This window comes from Podarcis erhardii (assembly GCF_964252035.2).
Source record: "Podarcis erhardii genome assembly, chromosome: 18".
In the NCBI taxonomy this organism is placed as follows: domain Eukaryota; kingdom Metazoa; phylum Chordata; class Lepidosauria; order Squamata; family Lacertidae; genus Podarcis; species Podarcis erhardii.
Genome location: NC_138516.1, coordinates 2,938,651 through 2,959,409, shown reverse-complemented (window position 1 = coordinate 2,959,409; position 20,759 = coordinate 2,938,651). Strand labels below are relative to the sequence as shown.

General features: G+C 49.4%; 1 protein-coding gene across 1 annotated transcript in view; it reads left to right on the top strand.

Moving 5' to 3' along the window:
- The first annotated feature begins 3,791 nt into the window (after nucleotides 1-3,791).
- The window catches only part of LOC309332913 (occludin-like), a 29,603-nt gene continuing 12,635 nt past the window's right edge, over nucleotides 3,792-20,759 (top strand). Inside the window, exons 1-3 of the mRNA XM_081846270.1 lie at nucleotides 3,792-3,944; nucleotides 11,549-12,301; nucleotides 16,589-16,747. Of these exons, the coding sequence (XP_081702396.1) occupies nucleotides 11,621-12,301; nucleotides 16,589-16,747 (840 nt within the window). The 5' untranslated portion in view covers nucleotides 3,792-3,944; nucleotides 11,549-11,620. The remainder of the gene's footprint in view (nucleotides 3,945-11,548; nucleotides 12,302-16,588; nucleotides 16,748-20,759) is intronic.

The window sequence follows — 20,759 nt, the reverse complement described above, 5'->3', positions numbered from 1 at the left end:
TCATAGAATCATAGAATCATAGAATCATGGAATCATAGAGTTGGAAGAGACCCCAAGGGCCATCGAGTCCAACCCCCTGCCAAGCAGGAAACACCATCAGAGCACTCCTGACATATGGTTGTCAAGCCTCTGCTTAAAGACCTCCAAAGAAGGAGACTCCACCACACTCCTTGGCAGCAAATTCCACTGTCAAACAGCTCTTACTGTCAGGAAGTTCTTCCTAATGTTTAGGTGGAATCTTCTTTCTTGTAGTTTGGAACCATTGCTCTGTGTCCGCTTCTCTGGAGCAGCAGAAAACAACCTTTCTCCCTCTCTCCCTTTCTATTATTATTATTATTATTATTATTATTATTATTATTATTATTTCTGGGGATCATAGAATCGTAGAGTTGGAAGGGACCCCAAAGGTCATCCAGTCCAACCCCAATGCAACGATTTCTGCTAGAGCATCCATGACAGATAATGCCATCCAACCTCTGCTTAAAAACCTTCAAGGAAGGTAAGGTAAGAGGTACAGGATCCCTGGATGGTTAAGTCCAGTCAAAGTTGACTATGGGGTGAGGTGCTCATCTCGCTTTTCAGACAAAGGGAGCCGGCGTTTGTCCACAGACAGCTTTCTGGGTCATGTGGCCAGCAGGATTAAACCACTACTGGAGACTCCACAAGAGAATCCATTCCTGAGGGAGTTGGGTCCATTGTCCAACAGCTCTTACTGTCAAAAGGTTCTTCCTGATGTTTAGTGGGAATCTCCATTCTTGTGACATGAAGCCATGAGTTCGAGTCCTCCCCTCCGGAGCAGGAGAAAAGCTTTCTCCCTCTTCCACATGGCAGCCCTTGAGATATCTGAAGATGGCTTTCCTATCTCCTCTCAGTCTCCCCTTTTCCAAGCTGAACATTCCCAGCTCCTTCAACACATCATCACACATCGCACGATCGTCTTGCTTGCCTCCTCTACACACCTTCCAGCTTGCCGACATCCTTCTTAAATCATGGCACAGTATGTGATTCAGAACCGAGCATCTTTATTTGTGGGGGCTTCGTTTTGAAGGGAAGGTTTGGCTGGCATTTGTTCAGGAGAGAGGCTGTCTCAGGAATCGTGGGAAGGGCTAAAAGCTAAAAGCTAAAAGCTACCTCTCTAGCCTTTGGGAAACAGAATGCCGCCATCTTCCTTGGCGGAGAGCCCTGGCAGGGTCAATGCCAAATTTCTCTCTCTATCTTCAAAGCTGGTGCCCCACAGAGAAGGTACATTCCAGCCTTGAAGTCACAGAGCTTACGGGGCGGGAATTATCTTGGCAAAGGCCCTGGGGGCCTCCTTCCTGAAAAAGGGGCCTCAGTCAGTGGAGCCCTGCTCCCATGTTGGCTGTGAAGCCGCCGTTATTGGAAGGGGGAAATCCGCTGCAGTTTCAGACCAATAATAATAATGTATTATTATTATTATTTATTATTATTATTATTATTATTATTATTATTATTATTTCATTATGCTTTAATGCAGGGGGCAGCAAACTTTTTCAGCCATGGGCCGGTCCCCCATCCCCCAGACCTTGTGGGGGCGGAAATATATTTTGGGGGGAAATTGAACAAATTCCTATGCCCCACAAATAACCCAGAGATGCATTTTAATTAAAAGGACACATTCTACTCATGTAAAAACACGCTGATTCCGGGACCAGCCACGGGCTGGATTTCTAGATATCTGGGAAGGCTTGTCTATATAAAAACGTCTTCAGCAGGCACCAAAAGGAATATAGGGAAGGTGGTTGCCTGATGTTATAGAATTGTAGAATTGTAGAGTTGGAAGGGGGGGTCTGAGGGTCATTTAGTCCAGCCCCCGCAAGACAGGAATCTCTCACCCACCGTGGGGCTCGAACCCATGACCCCAAGATCACACACACACACACACACACACACACACACACACACACACACACTTTCTTATCTTATACAATGTTTTGGACTTCCATCAACCACATCTGAAGATTTTTCACTCTTTATCAATTAATCTGCGTTTCATTAATTTCACTAATACTTTTAATAGTCCTTCACTAATAGTTCTCTTCATACTTTCCTCTGCAATATTTCAGATAGTCCTCCTTACAAAACTTCTTGCAATCCTACCAGCGTAATCTGTTGATTACAATTGCTTTTCAAATAATTCACATATTTACTCCAGTCCTCTGAGAATCTCTGATCCCGTAGGTTTCGAATCCTTCCTGTCATCTTATCTAATTCTGCATAGTCCATTAATTTCACCTGCCATTCTTCTTTCGTTGGTAGTTCTTCTTGTTTCCATATCTGTGCCAATAGTACTCTTGCTGCCGTTGTTGCATATAAAAACAGTTAATTATCCTGTCTGTTAATATCCTCCCCTACAACGCCAAGTAAAAATGCTTCTGGGTTTTTTTATGAATGTATATTTCAACATCTTTTTCATCTCATTATATATCATTTCCCAGAAGCTTTTCACCGAGATCTCATGCTCTAAAGGTATAGGTAAAAGTAAAATTAAAGGGACCCCTGACCATTAGGTCCAGTCGTGGCCGACTCTGGGGTTGCGGCGCTCATCTCGCTTTATTGGCCGAGGGAGCCGGCGTACAGCTTCCGGGTCATGTGGCCAGCATGACTAAGCTGCTTCTGGCGAACCAGAGCAGCGCACGGAAACGCCGTTTACCTTCCCGCCGGAGCGGTACCTATTTATCTACTTGCACTTTGATGTGCTTTCGAACTGCTAGGTTGGCAGGAGCAAGGACCGAGCAACGGGAGCTCACCCCATCACAGGGATTCGAACCACCGATCTTCTGATCAGCAAGTCCTAGGGTCTGTGGTTTAACCCACAGCGCCACCCGCGTCCCACATCTCATGCTCTACATTGCTGCTAAACTGAACTATCGAGTTCTTACTTATGCAGTTGTGTGTATCAACAGTAAAAGTGCCCGTTTCCGCTGACCAAAGCAAAGGGGTCATTTAAACTTTTCAAACGCCATGAAATTATTCTTGTTCATTTCAAATTATTGTGATAGTCTCCTTTTGGTAAACCATTTAAAACAAAAAGCAAAAAATAAACAAGCTATGTGCCATGAAAGAAAACAAATCCGATCCAATCCAATCCTGATACCGCTTCTTGCACCTGGAGAGTCTCCCGAATCCCAGGCTGCAATTTTTGGGCACTTAAATGTTAAGCGTACAAATTGCTCCGGTTGACGCAGGTTTCCGGGACCCCACCGGCCTGTCATGGTGTTGAAGGCTTGCAAGGAACAAGCATTCAGGGGATTAAGAAGCCTGGAATCCAGTCGCATTATTCGATAACACCTTTTTGGAAAAAAAGGAAGAAAAATAACGATAACCGGGCAGTGGTTTGGCAGACCTTCGGCTCACATTTTTTGCCATGACCGATTTGCAGAGACAGAAAGGTGGAATCGGGTCTCCAGGGTCACCTTAAGCAGTTGAAGCAGAACCCAGTGAATTGGCACTGGGCCCTGGAAAACAGTCTGGAGAGGGAGTGGAGATTTAAATCCCTTTGACAGCAGGCCTTTCTGCGCCCAGTCTTGTACCAAGCACGACTTGGAGTCTGAAAAGTTGGCTTGGAGCTTGAGGAAGCAGGCAAGGAGTGTTTCTGGGGAGGGAGAAGGGGGGGGTGTTGTTGTACACACACGGGAACAGATTTAACAACTGCACAGAGCTGGCAATGATTAATCTGTTCCTTTTCGGAGGAGCGAAGGAAGGGGCAGAAAATAAATAGAAAGGTGTGTGCTTCGGGGAGCGGGCAGGGTGGGGGCACCTCTGTAGCCAACACCTTCTGGTTGGGGGGGGAAAGAGGGTCACATGACTCACTGCTCCAAAGGTAACAGGAAGTTGTGGTGATTAAGGTAACCTTTGCAATCATGAGCTCCCCGGAGGCAAGGAAATAGGAGACGTCCAGGGATCCAGGAGGGACGAAAATCAAGGTAAGAGAGAGAGAAATCACTTGTGTTGTGGGTGCCCCTCCTGCCCTCCTCACCCTTGATGAAATGATCCAGAAAGGGAGGGTTTGCTTTTTGCAGCGAAAACCTTGCGGGTCCTGGTGCACAGAGGGGTGTGTGCCATTAAGCCCTACTCAGAGTAGACGCTTTTGAATAAGGGTGTATCTTAGCCAGTGTGGACAAGGTTGGGTTAGATGGACCGAGGGTTTGTCTCAGTAGAAGGAAACCTCCTCGGTTCCTATTCAAACCAGCTCTTTGTTTAGAACAATGAGGACTAGGACCTTGCTTTATTTTTTAGTGGTAGAGCACCCATAGACAATGGCATTTGGGTATATTGCTTTCACTAATATATGCATGTAGATGTATAAGCTCCTATATGCCTTTGGGGGCGGGGGGGGGGCACATTCCTTGGCCAGAGAGCCGCATTGCAAAATTTGGTTTTTAAATTTTGAAGGGCAGCTGTGATTCGGTTCAGGCATTTTTTTAAGAAAGCGAAAATTCAGTAGGTTCCTGTTTAAATGCAAACTTAGATTCCTCACCCATCCCTAGTGGTCAGACTGATGGGAAGTAAGCAGAACACCTGTTTCGCATGGTCCCGAGTTCAAATCCCCAGATAGGGCTGGGGGAGACTTTCTGTCTGAAACCCTCGAGAGCGGCTGCCAGTCAGTGCAGGAAGTACTAAGGTTGATGGGCCCACATTAATTGCCTGCAAAAAAATTTTCACACCTCCGAATTTTGCAATGCAGTTCTCCAGCTGAGTTCTTGCTGTTGTTGGCATCTGAGAGACAATGGAGTGCGTCTCCGGGGGTGAATTCAAACCACTCAAGTGATGTCCCTGGGGCACAAGTCTGGGCAGCGTGTCTGGAGGTCCTGGGCTGCCCAGGTGAAAAGACCCCCCTCTCGGCTTCGCTGACGGGGTCCAAAGGAAAGCAGAGCAAGACATTTGGCACCAGTTTGGCTGCAGGAGTTGCTGGAAGGAGGCATGCAAGGCACCATCTAAACACTTTAGGGACTCCACTCTGGATTTGTGGGGGTTTAATCCTTTGCCTTCTATTTTTCTGACGAAATCCTGCAAGGCAGCCGAGGCTGAGGACCAGAGTTTTCCTTCTCCAGCTGAGTAATGCATATAAAAATGTGTATATGAGGGCAAAATGCACCAAATCATTTTTTATTTTATTTTTTAAAAAGCATTCGAATTCATTCTATTAAGGGAATTGCTTTGCAAAAACATGTCTATGGGGCAGAAATTGCATCCCAAATGTGTATGTTAGGAACAGTTCGTGCTTTGAAAAATGCCGTTGAGTTTTCACAATGACTTACACAAATATATCACAATCTGAGTCTGAAATGCTGGAAAGCTGCTGTGTAGGAGGGCAAAGAGCCCTATTTAAACTCAACGAGGACTAGAATCTTGATTTCTCTTCAGGGCGAAGGACCCTAGATCAGTGGGAGAGACTCCAGCTTGAAAGTAATCAGGGAAAGTGCTTTATACAATCCCCAAACAGAGCACCCACACTCTGAGCTGCAGCCACCCAAAACCCGATTTTGTCCCTTCTTCGCTCTGACCGACTTTTTAAACTGGGGAGTTTTGATTATCCTTTTCTCATTTCCTTTTCCCAAACTTGATGCTGAACCACAAAGCGGCTCAGAAATCCAAGGGCCACAAAGGAGAACGGGAGGCATCTTTTAAAAACAATTAAATTTAAAAACCCATGCATGCATATACACAAGGAAAATTCCTTGCAACTGCAAAGAATGCAGCTTTCAAACAAGCTCAGGGAGCGTATCTCAAGCTCCCAGAAATGCACCCAATGTTTGGCAAATTGCTCCCTTCTCTGAGCAATGATTGTTGCCTTTTGGGACCTCGGGTCTCAGCCAGGCGGCCGGGGAGAGCCCAGCTTGCAAGGTCTGAAAAGAAACATTCCTTATCGCCAGTTTGCATTCGTAGAGGAAATGTTCTGCGCTCTCTCTCTCTCTCTCTCAAACTGAAAAATTGTGAACACCAGTAAATTAGAAGTCTCAAGGCTGGGAGAGAAATGTGGCCTTTGGAACTGGGAGAGCCGAAAGCGACAGAGCCATCTTAAGCACTAACCATGTCTACTCCGGAGTAAATCATATTTAATTCAGTGAGGCTTGTTCTTAGGCAGCAATGGAGAGACTCCCCGGTGAAGAAAGTTGGCAGTGTTTTTGTTTTAGACAAAAGGTGAGTGGGAACATGGTAAAGGTAAAGGTAAGGGAGCCCTGACCGTTTTGTCCAGTCATGGCTGACTCGGGTTGCGGCGCTCATCTCGCTTTATTGGCCGAGGGAGCCGCCGTACAGCTTCTGGGTCATGTGGCCAGCAGGACTAAGCCGCTTCTGGCGAACCAGAGCAGCACACGGAAACGCCGTTTACCTTCCCGCCAGAGCGGTACCTATTTATCTACTTGAACTTTGACGTGCTTTTGAACTGCTAGGTTGGCAGGAGCTGGGACCGAGCAACGGGAGCTCATCCCGTCGCAGGGATTCAAACCACCGACCTTCTGATCGGCAAGTCCTAGGCTCTGTGGTTTAACCCACAGTGCCACCCGTCTCCCCATGACCATGATAGAAGTATGCAAAATTGTGTGTGGCCTGGAGAAAGCAAATAGGGGAGAGTTTTTCTCCCTCTCTCATAAGACCAGAGCTGGTGGGCATCTAATGTTGGAAGAATCAAGGCTGTGAAAGAAAGCGCATGCAGAGCGTGGTTAAACTGTGGAGGCAGTGATGGCCTGGGCGGCATTAAAAGAGGAATAGACAAATTCACATACCCTCTAACATTTCGGGCAGGCAAAGTGAGACACACTCACCCCTCACCTTCAGGATCTCTGCCCTCTTTCTCTGGTATGTTCCTGGTCATTCTCAGAATTTCCGTCATTACAGTGGTACCTCGGGTTAAGTACTTAATTCGTTCTTGAGGTCTGTTCTTAACCTGAAACTGTTCTTAACCTGAAGCACCACTTTAGCTAATGGGGCCTCCTGCTGCCACCGTGCCACCACCATGCAATCTCTGTTCTCATCCTGAAGCAAAGTGCTTAACCCGAGGTACTATTTCTGGGTTAGCGGAGTCTGTAACCTGAAGTGTATGTAACCTGAAGCGTATGTAACCCGAGGTACCACTGTATCATTTTTTTTTTTACTTCCATCAATCACATCTGAAAATTTTCCAATCTATTCACTCATCCTGAAGCAAAGTTCTTAACCCGAGGTACTATTTCTGGGTTAGCGGAGTCTGTAACCTGAAGCGTATGTAACCTGAAGCGTATGTAACCCGAGGTACCACTGTAGTATTATTATTATTATTATTATTATTATTATTATTATTATTATTATTTCCCGCCTTTTTCCTTGATGGGGACTCAGCTTACGGCTAAAAATTTATTCCAATTCTGTTTATCTGAGGGAGGCGTTGCACAGAATCCCTTCCCTTGCACGTTATTATTTTTTCCTTTGCGACAACCCTGCAAGGTAGGTGAGGCGGCGAGGTTACCATTGGCTCAAGGTGACCGAGGTTGATGGCTACAGTTTTGCGAATGGCCTTCAATTGTACAGCCTCGCTTGACGAAAATCAGGCCCCGGAAGACGAATTGTCTGGGGGCTGAATTCGAGGATTCGGTCGGTGGAAGGCCGCCGTTGTGCCTCCGTCCATTGGCGAAGGGTTGGGAGAGAGAGAGAGAGAGAGAGGAAAGAAGGAAGGAAGGAACTTCTGAATGCTGGGAGGTGTCTCCGGCCGCTAGTCCCTAGGGAGGAAGCCCTGTCCTGGCATGCGCTGAGCGGACGACAGCGGGGGACGCAAACAAGAGCAAGGGGATCATTTATTTAGCAGGCGAAAGGCGAGAGCCGGGCTCCGGTGTCTGGCTTTGTCTTCGCAAGAAACGGCCTTGAGATCCAGGTGGCGGAGAGAGAGGAAGGAAAGGGACCCCGAGGGGGGCGGCCCGACTGGCGCTCTGGGGCTGAGGTCGCCGGCGGGACGGCTGGCAGGGGTAAGAGAGACTGCAAACAGCTCTTTTGTGAGGCTGGAGAGCTCTGAGCTGCCGCAGGGGGGGAAATCGACCCCCTTCTTGCAACCATCAGGCTCAGTGGTCGGGATTTCGGTTCAGTTCTTTGCGGCGTCTGTATTCCCCCCTTTTTCTCTCTTTCCAAGAAGTTGGGCTGGGCTGGACGTGGCTTTCTCCTCTCCACAACAATCCTGTGAGGTAGGTTAGGCTGTGAGAGGCGCTGTGACCCAGTGAGGTTCATGGCCAAGCGAGACGTTTTGAACCCTGGTCTCCCTGGTCTTAGTCTGTTGTGGGGGTGGGGGGAGGCAATGGCCAGTGTCTGAAGGGTCTTGGAGGAGGAAAGGGTCCTGAGTTCGATCTCTGGCATCTCCAAGGACGGCAACCAAAATGGTCAAAGGCCTGGAAACGATGCCTTATGAGGAACGGCTAAGGGAGCTGGGCATGTTTAGCCTGGAGAAGAGGAGGTTAAGGGGTGATATGATAGCCATGTTCAGATATATAAAAGGATGTCACATAGAGGAGGGAGAAAGGTTGTTTTCTGCTGCTCCAGAGAAGCGGACACGGAGCAATGGCTCCAAACTACAAGAAAGAAGATTCCACCTAAACATTAGGAAGAACTTCCTGACAGTAAGAGCTGTTTGACAGTGGAATTTGCTGCCAAGGAGTGTGGTGGAGTCTCCTTCTTTGGAGGTCTTTAAGCAGAGGCTTGACAACCATATGTCAGGAGTGCTCTGATGGCGTTTCCTGCTTGGCAGGGGGTTGGACTCAATGGCCCTTGTGGTCTCTTCCAACTCTAGGATTCTATGATTCTATGATTTGGGGGTGGGAGGAGGGACCAGATTCAGTTCGCATTCAAAGGGCCGCCAACTCACCTCGTTTTTGAAAGAATACGCAAACAGCAACACGACTGTCGTTGAGAAGTTGCGCCTCTCCAAATTTGCAGCAAAGCGAGGTGTAGAAAAATGCATCGTATGTATATGTATGTACACGCACAGAGAGAGAGAGAGAGGATATATATACAATCAAGCTAGAGATGTGATCTCCCAGAGACTGAGTGATATTGCCAGACAAGAGGACATAGCCCAGGTAAAACCAGGGACGTTCCTAGGGGACCAGATTTATCGGACCATACCAGCCCCCTACCTTGCAGAAATCCACTATGTGGAATACCGCAGACTTCTTACAGCGGCTAGATTAAATGTCCTTGACTCTGCGATATTGTGGGGAAGGTACAGGGGAGTACCATACGCCCAGAGAACCTGTCATTGTGCTATCGGTGTGGTTGAGTCCACCGAACATATTCTCTTGACTTGCCCTTCTTATGCAGAGCTTAGACAAAACTTTATAGACCCACTCCTATCTCAACTTAGCTTCCTACCCGGAGAAAACCAGGTTTTACACTTGCTGAATAATGTCACTAGAGCTATACCTTTCTTGGTGGCCAAATTTCTTTTTTTAGCCTTTAAGCGTCGCAAGACCATAATTGACTGTATTGACATGGGGCTATCTGTTTAGCCCTTTTAGTGTTGGCTAAGCTCTAAAATCTTCTTGGATGTTTTTAACTGTGTATTGACAAATGTATTTGTTTTTTTTTCCTGACTGACGGTCGAATAAAAGGTTGATGATGATGATGATGAGTGAAGCTGAAAGATGAATTAGAGTAGTAGGGAACTGCCTTGCAAAAAAAACCCCAACGTGTTCGCCAAGCAAAATTGCATATGCTAAAATAAAAAATTGCCCAGCAGCACCTTAGAGACCAACTAAGTTTGTTCTGGTGTAAGCAGGTGGCGCTGTGGGTAAAACCTCAGCGCCTAGGACTTGCCGATCGTATGGTCGGCGGTTCGAATCCCCGTGACGGGGTGAGCTCCCGTCGTTCGGTCCCAGCACCTGCCCACCTAGCAGTTCGAAAGCACCCCCGGGTGCAAGTAGATAAATAGGGACTGCTTACTAGCGGGAAGGTAAACGGCGTTCCGTGTGCTGCGCTGGCTCGCCAGATGCAGCTTGTCACGCTGGCCATGTGACCCGGAAGTGTCTGCGGACAGCGCTGGATCCCGGCCTCTAGAGTGAGATGAGCGCACAACCCTAGAGTCTGTCAAGACTGGCCCGTACGGGCAGGGGTACCTTTACCTTTAAGCTTTCGTGTGCATGCACACTTCTTCCGATGCATGCCCACGAAAGCTGATACCCAGAAAAAAACTTAGTTGGTCTCTAAGGTGCTACTGGACAATTTTTTTATTTTATTTTATATTGACTGCATCAGACCAACATGGCTACCTACCTGAATCTAGATGCATATGCTAAAATGCGGATGAATTTCCATAAGGGTGTTTTTCCCTCATGAAAGTTCAGCTACCCACGTTTCCACATCGGTTCGTGGTTTTTTTTTCTTAATAGAAACATAGGATTGTAGAGGTGTAAGGGATCCAGAGGATCATCTCGCTCAACCCGTGCAGGGATCCTGCCCTGGGGGAGCTCAAACCTTGATGACCCCACTGCACCAGGGAACAAATAATAAATAATCAATCCACCACCTTTTAATATATACCGTATTTTTCGCCCTATAGGACGCACATTTTCCCCTCCAAAAATGAAGGGGAAATGTGTGTGTGTCCTATGGGGCGAATGCAGGCTTTCGCTGAAGCCTGGAGAGCGAGAGGGGTCGGTGTGCACCGAGCCCTCTCGCTGTCCAGGCTTCAGGAAGCTCTGCGCAACCCTCGGGAGACCGGCTTCGAGGGTTGCGCAAAGCTGCCTGCAGTCTCGGGCTCAGCACAGCTCTGCGCAGCCATCGGGAGCGGGGCGCGAAGTCCCGCCCGGCTCCCGATGGCTGCGCAGAGCTGCCTCCAGTCCTGGGCTCAGTGCACTTCTCCCCATTGCCAGCCCCACAAGCTCGGGGGACAGCGGGGAGGTGGAGTGCGCCTTCCCGCTGTTCCCCGACCTGCTTCTTCCAGCCCCGCACCTTGGGGGGAAATAATTTTTTTTCCCTTTATTTCCCCCCCAAAAAACTAGGTGCGTCCTATGGGCCGGTGCGTCCTATGGGACGCAAAATACGGTATATATATCATGGGGAGCCTTCCAGAGTGGCTGGGGCTACCCAGCCAGATGGGTGGCATATTATTATTATTATTATTATTATTATTATTATTATTATTATTATTATTATTTTGTAGAGGTGCTGCAACTCACCATGAATGCCTCCCTTGTTCTCTTATAATGGCAATGGCACCCAGCTGAGTTCCAGCGAGTTCCTGCTGGGAAAGATCTATTATTAATATTAGGCTGTGTATTCAAATACACTTTTGTAACTGATTGCCATTATTCTTCCAACCCACAGCATTCGCAACCCGCAGCTGCGCACACGCGGGTTGCAATTCGGCACTTCTGCGCATGTGCAACTGCTGAAACCCGGAAGTAACCCGTTCCGGTACTTCCGGGTTTCGGCAGTCTGTATCCCGAAAAAACGGAACCTGAAGCGTGTGTAACCCGAGGTATGACTGTATGCCTTGGTAACTGCCTTCACTTGCGCAAATGAAAAGCTCTCAGAGATGCTCAGCATATCCCTTTGTGTTCCTCTCCAGGTCTTCTCCTCCTCAAAGGTCCTTCCCGGAGGTCCGTGACACTCTGGCCGCCAGTCCGCCCCCCTCTGAAGCATGTATAGCACCAAGAAGCCCTACAACAGCCCGCCCACCGGTTATGGGCCCCCCGGCGAGGACTACGGCTATTACATCCACTCCCCTCCACCAGGCTCCTACTACATCGAAGACGTCCCACAGCACTTCTACAAGTGGAACTCTCCCCCTGGGATCGTGAGGATCCTGGAGGGTGTGGGGGTCCTCCTCTGCGTCGCCATCTTTGCCTGCGTGGCCTCCACCCTGTCCTGGGAGTACGGCTACGGCTATGGCAATCTCTACGGGGGCTCAATGGGCGGCTACTACGGCGGAGGCATGGGAGTCTACGGCGGGAGCAGCTACGGCGGGATGGGCATGGGGTACTACGGAGGCATGGCCAACCCGCGCTCGGCCAACGGCTTCATGCTCGCCATGTCGATCCTCTGTTTCATCGCCCTGCTGGCTCTCGCCATCACCAGCCTCACCAAGTCCAGCGGCTCTCGCTCCCGGAGGTTCTACCTGGTGGTGCTGGTGTTGTGTGCCGTCATGGCATTCGTCATGCTGATCGCCTCCATCGTCTACGTCGTGGGGGTCAACCCGCGGGCTCAGATGTCCAGCAGCTACTACGTCAACCCCATGCTGGCCATGTGCAACTCGGTGTACTCCACGGGGGTCTACGCCAACCAATACCTCTACCACTACTGCATGGTGGACCCTCAGGAGGTAAGGGAGGTCCAGAGGGCGGCAACATGGAAACAGGGCCTTTCCTGTGGAGGTTCCCCACTTGTGGGACACTCCCCGGAGTGGCTTGCCTGGCGCCATCCTATCAGCAGCCAGAGTCAGGCCAGCAATTAAAAAAAACAGTGAAGTGAACTCTTTCATTCAAATAAACCAAAACGGTGCAGGCCTAGTGATCACAGCATCTCTTCCCAATAGGTCAGCTGCAAGAACTGAAGGTCCCTGCCTTCCCACCACTGTCTAAGTCTTCTCCTCCTCCTCTCCTGGGTCTTTCCGAAGCAATCTGAGACTTCTTCACCTTGCTAATCTCTCCTCCGCTCTTTTCATGCCTCTTCTGGTTCTGGGAGAGCAGAGGGGAGGGGAGGGGAGCTGGTTGCAGCAGGAGGGGGAGACCCCCTAACTTCTTTGACAGCTTGTCTCATCTCTGGCCTCTCCAACCTGACTCTGATTCTAGACTTCTCTCTGCTACCAACTCTCCCTGCTCACGAAACCCTGTTACCCTTTCAGCTTCTGACACCTTCTCCCCCTGTAAAGGTAAAGGGAGCCCTGACCATTAGGTCCAGTCATGACCGACTCTGGGGTTGCGGCGCTCATCTCGCTTTACTGGCTGAGGGAGCCGGTGTACAGCTTCCGGGTCATGTGGAGGGTAGGACTCGAACCCGTGGCTTCAAATTACAAGAATGGAGATTCCCACTAAACATCGGGAAGAACCTTCTGATAGTAAGAGCTGTTTCCCCCACCCCCAATTTTTTATTCATTTTATAATACAACTAAACCACACAGGCAGAAAAACAAACAATACAAACAAATTCTTGTCTTATCCTTATTTTTCCTAAACATTATTTACCTCATCTTTAAAGGTAAAGGGACCCCTGACCATTAGGTCCAGTCGTGGCCGACTCTGGGGTTGTGGCGCTCATCTCGCTTTACTGGCCGAGGGAGCCGGCGTCCAGCTTCCGGGTCATGTGGCCAGCAGGACTAAGCCGCTTCTGGCGAACCAGAGCAGCGCACGGAAACGCTGTTTACCTTCCCGCCGGAGTGGTACCTATTTATCTACTTGCACCTTTGACGTGCTTTCGAACTGCTAGGTTGGCAGGAGCAGGGACTGGGCAACAGGAGCTCACCCCGTCGTGAGGATTTGAACCGCCGACCTTCTGATCGGCAAGCCCTAGGCTCTGTGGTTTAACCCACCTCTGACCACTCGTCGTTGTCCCACCACAAATCCCCTGGCTCTGAGCCTTCTTCTCCTGGGGGTTCCCTTGGGGGTTCCCCAGCTGGTGCCTCCCACCCCTCATCCAGCCAGCCCTGACACAATGCTAGATATCTTCAAGCACCTAACAAAATCCTTCCATTTCACACCGGCCTTGGGCTTTTAGCTATCTACATGGCCCTTTAGAGTGGGTGGGCTGTTTTGATGTATTCCCACCCACCCCCACTTTTAAGGTGTGTATGTTGTTGTTGTTTCGTAAGTCGTTCTGTGAGTCACCATGGCAAAACAAGAAGCAGAAGCAGCAACCAATAAAATTAGCTAAGAACAGTAATTATACTTTCCAGCAGAATGAGCTGGTGTAAGCAACAGACAGAGAGGGGATCCAATTTGGCTCATGGAGGATTACCTCGTCCAGGATTACTAGCCATGCTGGACCCAGGGGTTTCTGGGACTTGTAGTCCAGGGAGCCTCCATCCCTGCTCTAAGCAAACTTCAGATATGCCTGGACTTCTTCCATCATGCCTGACCCCTGGGGACAGCTGCCTGGGGCTTCTGGGAGTTGGAGTCCAACAGCATCCTGATCTAATTTGCAGGACTCAAGGGCATCCTGATCAAATTTGCAGATGTCACCAAACTGGGAGGGGTGGCTAACACCCCAGAGGACAGGATCACACTTCAAAACGACCTTGACAGATTAGAGAACTGGGCCAAAACAAACAAGATGAATTTTAACAGGGAGAAATGTAAAGTATTGCACTTGGGCAAAAAAAACGAGAGGCACAAATACAAGATGGGGGACACCTGGCTTGAGAGCAGTACATGTGAAAAGGATCTAGGAGTCTTGGTTGACCACAAACTTGACATGAGCCAACAATGTGACGCGGCAGCTAAAAAAGCCAATCCAATTCTGGGCTGCATCCATAGGAGTATAGCATCTAGATCAAGGGAAGTAATAGTGCCACTGTATTCTGCTCTGGTCAGACCTCACCTGGAGTTCAGTGTCCAGTTCTGGGCACCACAGTTCAAGAAGGACACTGACAAACTGGAACGTGTCCAGAGGAGGGCCACCAAAATGGTCAAAGGCCTGGAAACGATGCCTTATGAGGAACGGCTAAGGGAGCTGGACACGTTTAGCCTGGAGAAGAGGAGGTTAAGGGGTGATATGATAGCCATGTTCACATATATAAAAGGATGTCACATAGAGGAGGGAGAAAGGTTGTTTTCTGCTGCTCCAGAGAAGCGGACACGGAGCAATGGATCCAAACTACAAGAAAGAAGATTCCACCTAAACATTAGGAAGAACTTCCTGACAGTAAGAGCTGTTTGACAGTGGAATTTGCTGCCAAGGAGTGTGGTGGAGTCTCCTTCTTTGGAGGTCTTTAAGCAGAGGCTTGACAACCATATGTCAGGAGTGCTCTGATGGTGTTTCCTGCTTGGCAGGGGGTTGGACTCGATGGCCCTTGTGGTCTCTTCCAACTCGATGATTCTATGATTCTATGATCCCTGGGGCTGCTGGTTCCCCCTCCATTCATTCTCCTCAGCCTTTTGGTGCTCGTCTTGGCAAGTTGCTAGACCTCATGAGAGCTTGGATGGCCCCTGTAGGATTCCAGAAGCCCATTTTTCTGGCTGGAGGAAGATTCCCAGGGAGGAAGGATGGGGGGGGGGAGTTGGGTATGTGGGGGGGCCTTGATACCTTCTGCCCCAGCTGCCTCTGCTCTGTGGCTTTTCTGCATTGCTCAGAGGTGCTGGCCCCAGGAAAAAGAGCCAGGCTGGTTCAAAAGCAAACACCAGGAACCTATTTTGTTTCAAAGCGAAAGGACAAATCGGAGAGGTCGGTTTCAGGGCTGAGCAGCAAAACAATCGGTCCATTAAACTGGACACACCCAGAAACTGCCCAGCGGGGCAGATAAGATAAGAACGCCTGGGTACGATCCGCACCCAAAGCAGGGCGAATGGCCATGGGGGGACTCGTGAGTTGCCCAGTGGTTTCGCACAGTCCAGATGGAGCTGAACCATAAGTCTGCTCTCAGCCAATCAGCTCCCTCCTCTTCAGCCTGGGAGGACTTGGGAGTGAGTGGGAGAAAATGAGTGTCATTTGGCTCCGCCCTTCACAGGCTCTGGCTCCGCCTTTCATTGACTCTGGCTCCGCCTAGTATTGGGCTCCTTTGCCATCCTTTTCCATCCTCCCAATCGCAGAGGGTACCAGCCACACTCTGGTCCAGTCAGAGCTTCTCACATTCCCATGAGACACGACCTCATTTTGTTTACCTGCGAGGTCACCTTGCCCCATATTTGCCCCCTTGGCCACTTCATTCTGCCGAACCAACCCTATTATTGGTGCCATATAAAATACCTGTTTCACAATTGTAAGCACTCGGCCACTGAGTACAGCAGTAGCCAAACTTTGAAACTCCCTGCCGATTGATTTCAGGCAAGCATCTTCGCTGTGCTCCTTTCAGCGCCTGAAAACATTCTTGCTTAGAAAAGCCTATTCAGAGAAGCTGATGTGAGTTCTAATCTGTTTTTAGTTTATTGTCATCTCAACTTCCTGAAAGTCTTAGGTCATTATTATTATTATTATTATTGATGTTTTAATTGCATTTTTTTTTGAGCGCTGCTTTGAGATTTGCTTTGTTTTTTCACAATCAAGTGGGGAGTACATTTTAGCAAGTAATAATAATAATAATAATAATAATAATTTTTATTTATACCCCGCCCTCCCCAGCCAAGGCCGGGCTCAGAGCGGCTTACAAGCAATAATCAAAACAAGTTGAATGATTACAACTTGAAAACAAAATTAAAATACAACATTAAAATATTGAAACATTAAAATATTAAAATGTAGCCTCATCGCAGGAGGAGAAGGAAGGGGAAAAAGAAAGAGTGGGAGGGAAAAGTAAAAGAATAGTCACATCTATGTGCATCCCAAATATGGGGGGGGTGAAATGCGCTCTGCACATGCTCAGAGACCAATGTGCTGTTATATCTCCCAGGCCTGAGAACCTTGGTGTTTGATGCTTATACACACTTTTTTTCCCCACCCCACAAAAAACACACACCAGGCGATCGCCATTGTCTGTGGCTTCCTCCTCGTGATTCTCCTGTGTGTCATCTGTTTCTTCGCCCACAAGACGCGTCAGAAGATCTGGCAGTACGGAAAGCCCAACGTCTACTGGGACAAGCCCTTGGCCTTCCAGGAAGGACCCAACGTGGAGGAATGGGTGAGTGTGGGGCTGTGTTTGGGGCGGAGGAGCTCTTCCACAACCCCACGATCCAGTCCAGGCATTCCCCTCCTCTATCTCTCTCTCCTTCCTCTTCCAAAAGACAGTGGAGAATTCAAGTGGAGAAAAGCTGGAGAGGAACCATAGAATTGTATAATAATAATAATAATAATAATAATAATAATAATAATAATAATAATTTATTTATATCCCGCCCTCCCCAGCCGAAGCCGGGCTCAGAGCGGCTAACAACACTAAAACAATAAAACATTCCAAAATGATTTCATTATAAAATTAATTCCAATCAAATTAATGGCAACCATTGGGCTAGAAGTTCTGTGAGGATTGCCAAAGGAGGGAGTCAGGCTGTGCCCTGGCCAAAGGCCTGGTGGAACAGCTCCGTCTTGCAGGCCCTGCGGAAAGATGTCAAGTCCTGCAGGGCCCTAGTCTCTTGGGGCAGAGCATTCCACCAGATCGGGGCCACAACCGAAAAGGCCCTGGCTCTGGTTGAGGCCAGCCTAACTTCTCTGTGGCCAGGGACCTTCAAGATGTTTTTGTTTGAAGACCGTAAGTTCCTCTGTGGGGCATACCAGGAGAGGCGGTCCCGTAGGTCCGAGGGTCCTATAGGGCTTTGAAGGTTAAAACCAGCACCTTAAACCTGATCCTGTACTCCACCGGGAGCCAGTGCAGCTGGTATAGCACCGGGTGAATGTGATCTCGCAGCGAGGACCCCGTAAGGAGTCTCACCGCAGCATTCTGCACCCGCTGGAGTTTCTGGGTCAGCTTCAAGGGCAGCCCCACGTAGAGCGAGTTACAATAATATTTGGAAGGGACCCACAAGGGTCATCTAGTCCAACCCTCTGGAAGGCAGGAATCCTACCCACAGCCATTCCTGGGTGGGCTCAAACCACCAACCTTCTGGTCAGCAGCAAGGCGCACTGACCCATTCCGCCATAGCAGCATTCTTAGGAGGGCGGCTCTTTTGCTCTTTAAAATGTGGCCCTCCTGATCTCTCCATCTGGCCCTCAGAAACCCCCTCCAGCCACACCCCCTCTCCTCAGGCCACACCCCCTCTCCTCAGGCCACACCCTCTCTCCTCAGACCACACCCCTCCCCAGCCCAGCTTCATTGCTCCGCCCATTTCCCCTTCTCTCCCCGCCCACCAGTGGCGTGTGACCTCTGGAAAGCTCATTCGACGGCTTTCATCAGCGAGGCTGAGCCAGATAGATCCATTGGCGGAACTGGCCACTGTTCCTATTAAATTTCCTATGGGGACTAGAAGCTTATATTGTTTTAACATAGGGTTACAGCTCCACAGCCAATCGTGCACAAGGTCCCATGTTTAACCCCCAAGACTCCCTCTATGAAAGCCAATCCTTTTTAAAAACCACGCAAGTCGCTGGCCTCTTGTGAAATTGTCACTACCTCTTGTTAAATTGTATTGCAAAGGCGTCACCTGGTGGGATTTCGGCCTGCGAAGTTCAACAGGGAGGGAAATCTGTGTGTGACTGAAAAAGACTCTCGCTCTGCGCTATTTGCTTGCGATACCCTCTGGTTTCGGTTGCGTCAATGATTAACCAGGCCCTGGTGCACACTTGACACACAATTTCATGCTCTGAGAATTCACGCCTGCCAAACACCCTACGGTTTGGGGCACCCCCAAAGCAGAGAGCAAGTCCGAGAAACCTTTGCCCAATTTCAGGAGGGGTGGGGAGGCAGAAGGACCCCCCCCCCCGGTTGTTGAGATCCTTGCAGCAAATTGCTGGATGAGAAATTGCTGGATGAGAAATTGCTGGTGTTTCCTGCTTGGCAGGGGGTTGGACTCGATGGCTCTTGTGGTCTCTTCCAATTCTATGATTCTATGATCTGCGGCCTTTGAAAATGTACCTCTGGCTTGAATTCTCATAGTATCCCAGAACTGTGGAGCTGGAAGGGACCCTGAGGATCATCTAGCTGAACCCCCTGCAAGGCAGGAATATGCAGCTGTCCCATACGGGGATCAAACCTGCAACCTTGGCGTTACCAGCACCACGCTCTGACCGACTGAGCTATCCGGCCTCTTCACCCAATTCCCAGAGCTCCCTAAGGAGAGGGATTGATGGTTGAACCCAGTGCTTTTTGGGGGGGGGGAGACACAGGGGTACGCATACCCCTAAACTTTTTGTGAACCTTTGTACTTTTGTCCATTCACTGTATTTATTTTATAATTTATTTATACCCCACCCATCTGGCTGGGTTTCCCCAGCCACTCTGGGCGGCTTCCAAAAAAACACTAAAATGCAATAACCTATTAAACATTAAAAGCTTCCCTATTTTCCCAATCTGAACTATAAAACGGTGGTGCTCTTGAGTCGAAATGAGAGTAACCCCTAAACATATATTTATTTTTTTTAGAAAAAAAGCAGTGGTTGAACCGTTCTGGAAACTGTAGCTCTGGGAGGCAGAAGAGAAGTCTTCTAGCACCCTTTAAGGAAACTACAGTTCCCAAGATTGTTTGCGGGGAGGGGGGAGCCATGTTTAAAGTGGTACAATGCTTCTTTAAATGCAGTAGGGCAGGTGGGGCCTGAATAATGTCTGTCGGTTCCGCTGGGTCTTCTCTGCAACATTATTTTGCTTTGACAGATGGCTTCCTTAGAGTGGCAGGAGATCGTTTGAAGCCTCTAGAGCCCCAGGTGGTCGTGGCTCTGTAAAAAAGCCCGGAAGGAAAGGAGGAAAGGCTTGGGGGGGGGGAGAGAAGCAGCTGCACCCTCTGGCCCCAGTTGAAGTCATTGCTGAGCAAATAGTCTGCCCCCCAGATGCAGATCTCTGCCTGGTCAGGGAAGTCCAGCACGAGACTTGAAATGCACCCACGCCTCCCCCCAGCCCAGGCCGTTCCTCGTGAGGAAATGCCACGGGTGTGATCCGGCCTGCAGGTTTCCCAGCAAAAACCCTGGCATGTGTAATAAACAAAAGTCTGCCCTTACAGTACAGTCATACCTCGGCTTACAGCCCCTTCAAGTTTTTTTCTGGGTATAAGCTTTCGTGTGCATGCATCGGAAGAAGTGTGCATGCACACGAAAGCTTAAAGGTAAAGGTACCCCTTCCCGTACGGGCCAGTCTTGACAGACTCTAGGGTTGTGCGCCCATCTCACTTAAGAGGCCGGGGGCCAGCGCTGTCCGGAGACACTTCCGGGTCACGTGGCCAGTGTGACGAAGCTGCTGTGGCGAGCCAGCACCAGGGCAGCACACGGAAACGCCGTTTACCTTCCCGCTATAAAGTGGTACCTATTTATCTACTTGCACCCGGGGGTGCTTTCGAACTGCTAGGCTGGCAGGAGCTGGGACCGAACGACGGGAGCTCACCCCGCCGCGGGGATTTGAACCGCCGACCATGCGATCGGCAAGTCCTAGGCTCTGTGGTTTAACCCACAGCGCCACCCGCGTCCCTTTTTTCAGGTTACGGACCGCCCAAACCCGGAAGTACTAGAACGGGTTACTTCTGGCGGTCGCGCATGCGCAGAGGCGCTAAATTGCGCTTTGCACATGCGCAGAAGCAACAAATTGCAACCCACGAGTGTGCAGATGCACAGATGTGGGTTACAAACGCTGCAGGTTGTGAACGTGCATCCCGCACGGATCACGTTCACAACCCGGGCATCCACTGTATTCCCTTATAGGGGACACAAGAGCCCTTATAGAGCCCTTTGTAGGTTCTCCATCGGTCGGAGAGAATAACAGAGGCCAACCAGAGAATATTGAGAAGCAAAGCAGCTTGTAAGCTTTATCTTTATTAAAGCTGTTGCAACAGGGTGCTCCCCTCACACGCAGGAAAATGGGAGGACCCAGAACCCTGGTGTGCCTGCCCTTATATAGACATTTTAAATTGCCCGCCCTGGAGCTCCAGACCACCCCCCACAAACATCATACCTACATCACAGAAAAGGCGGTCAACAACAGAAATTTGAGTGTGTTGTTGTTTTTCCTGTCTGCTAGGTTATCTGATAATCCCTTATCCAATTGCCTTTCCTGGTAG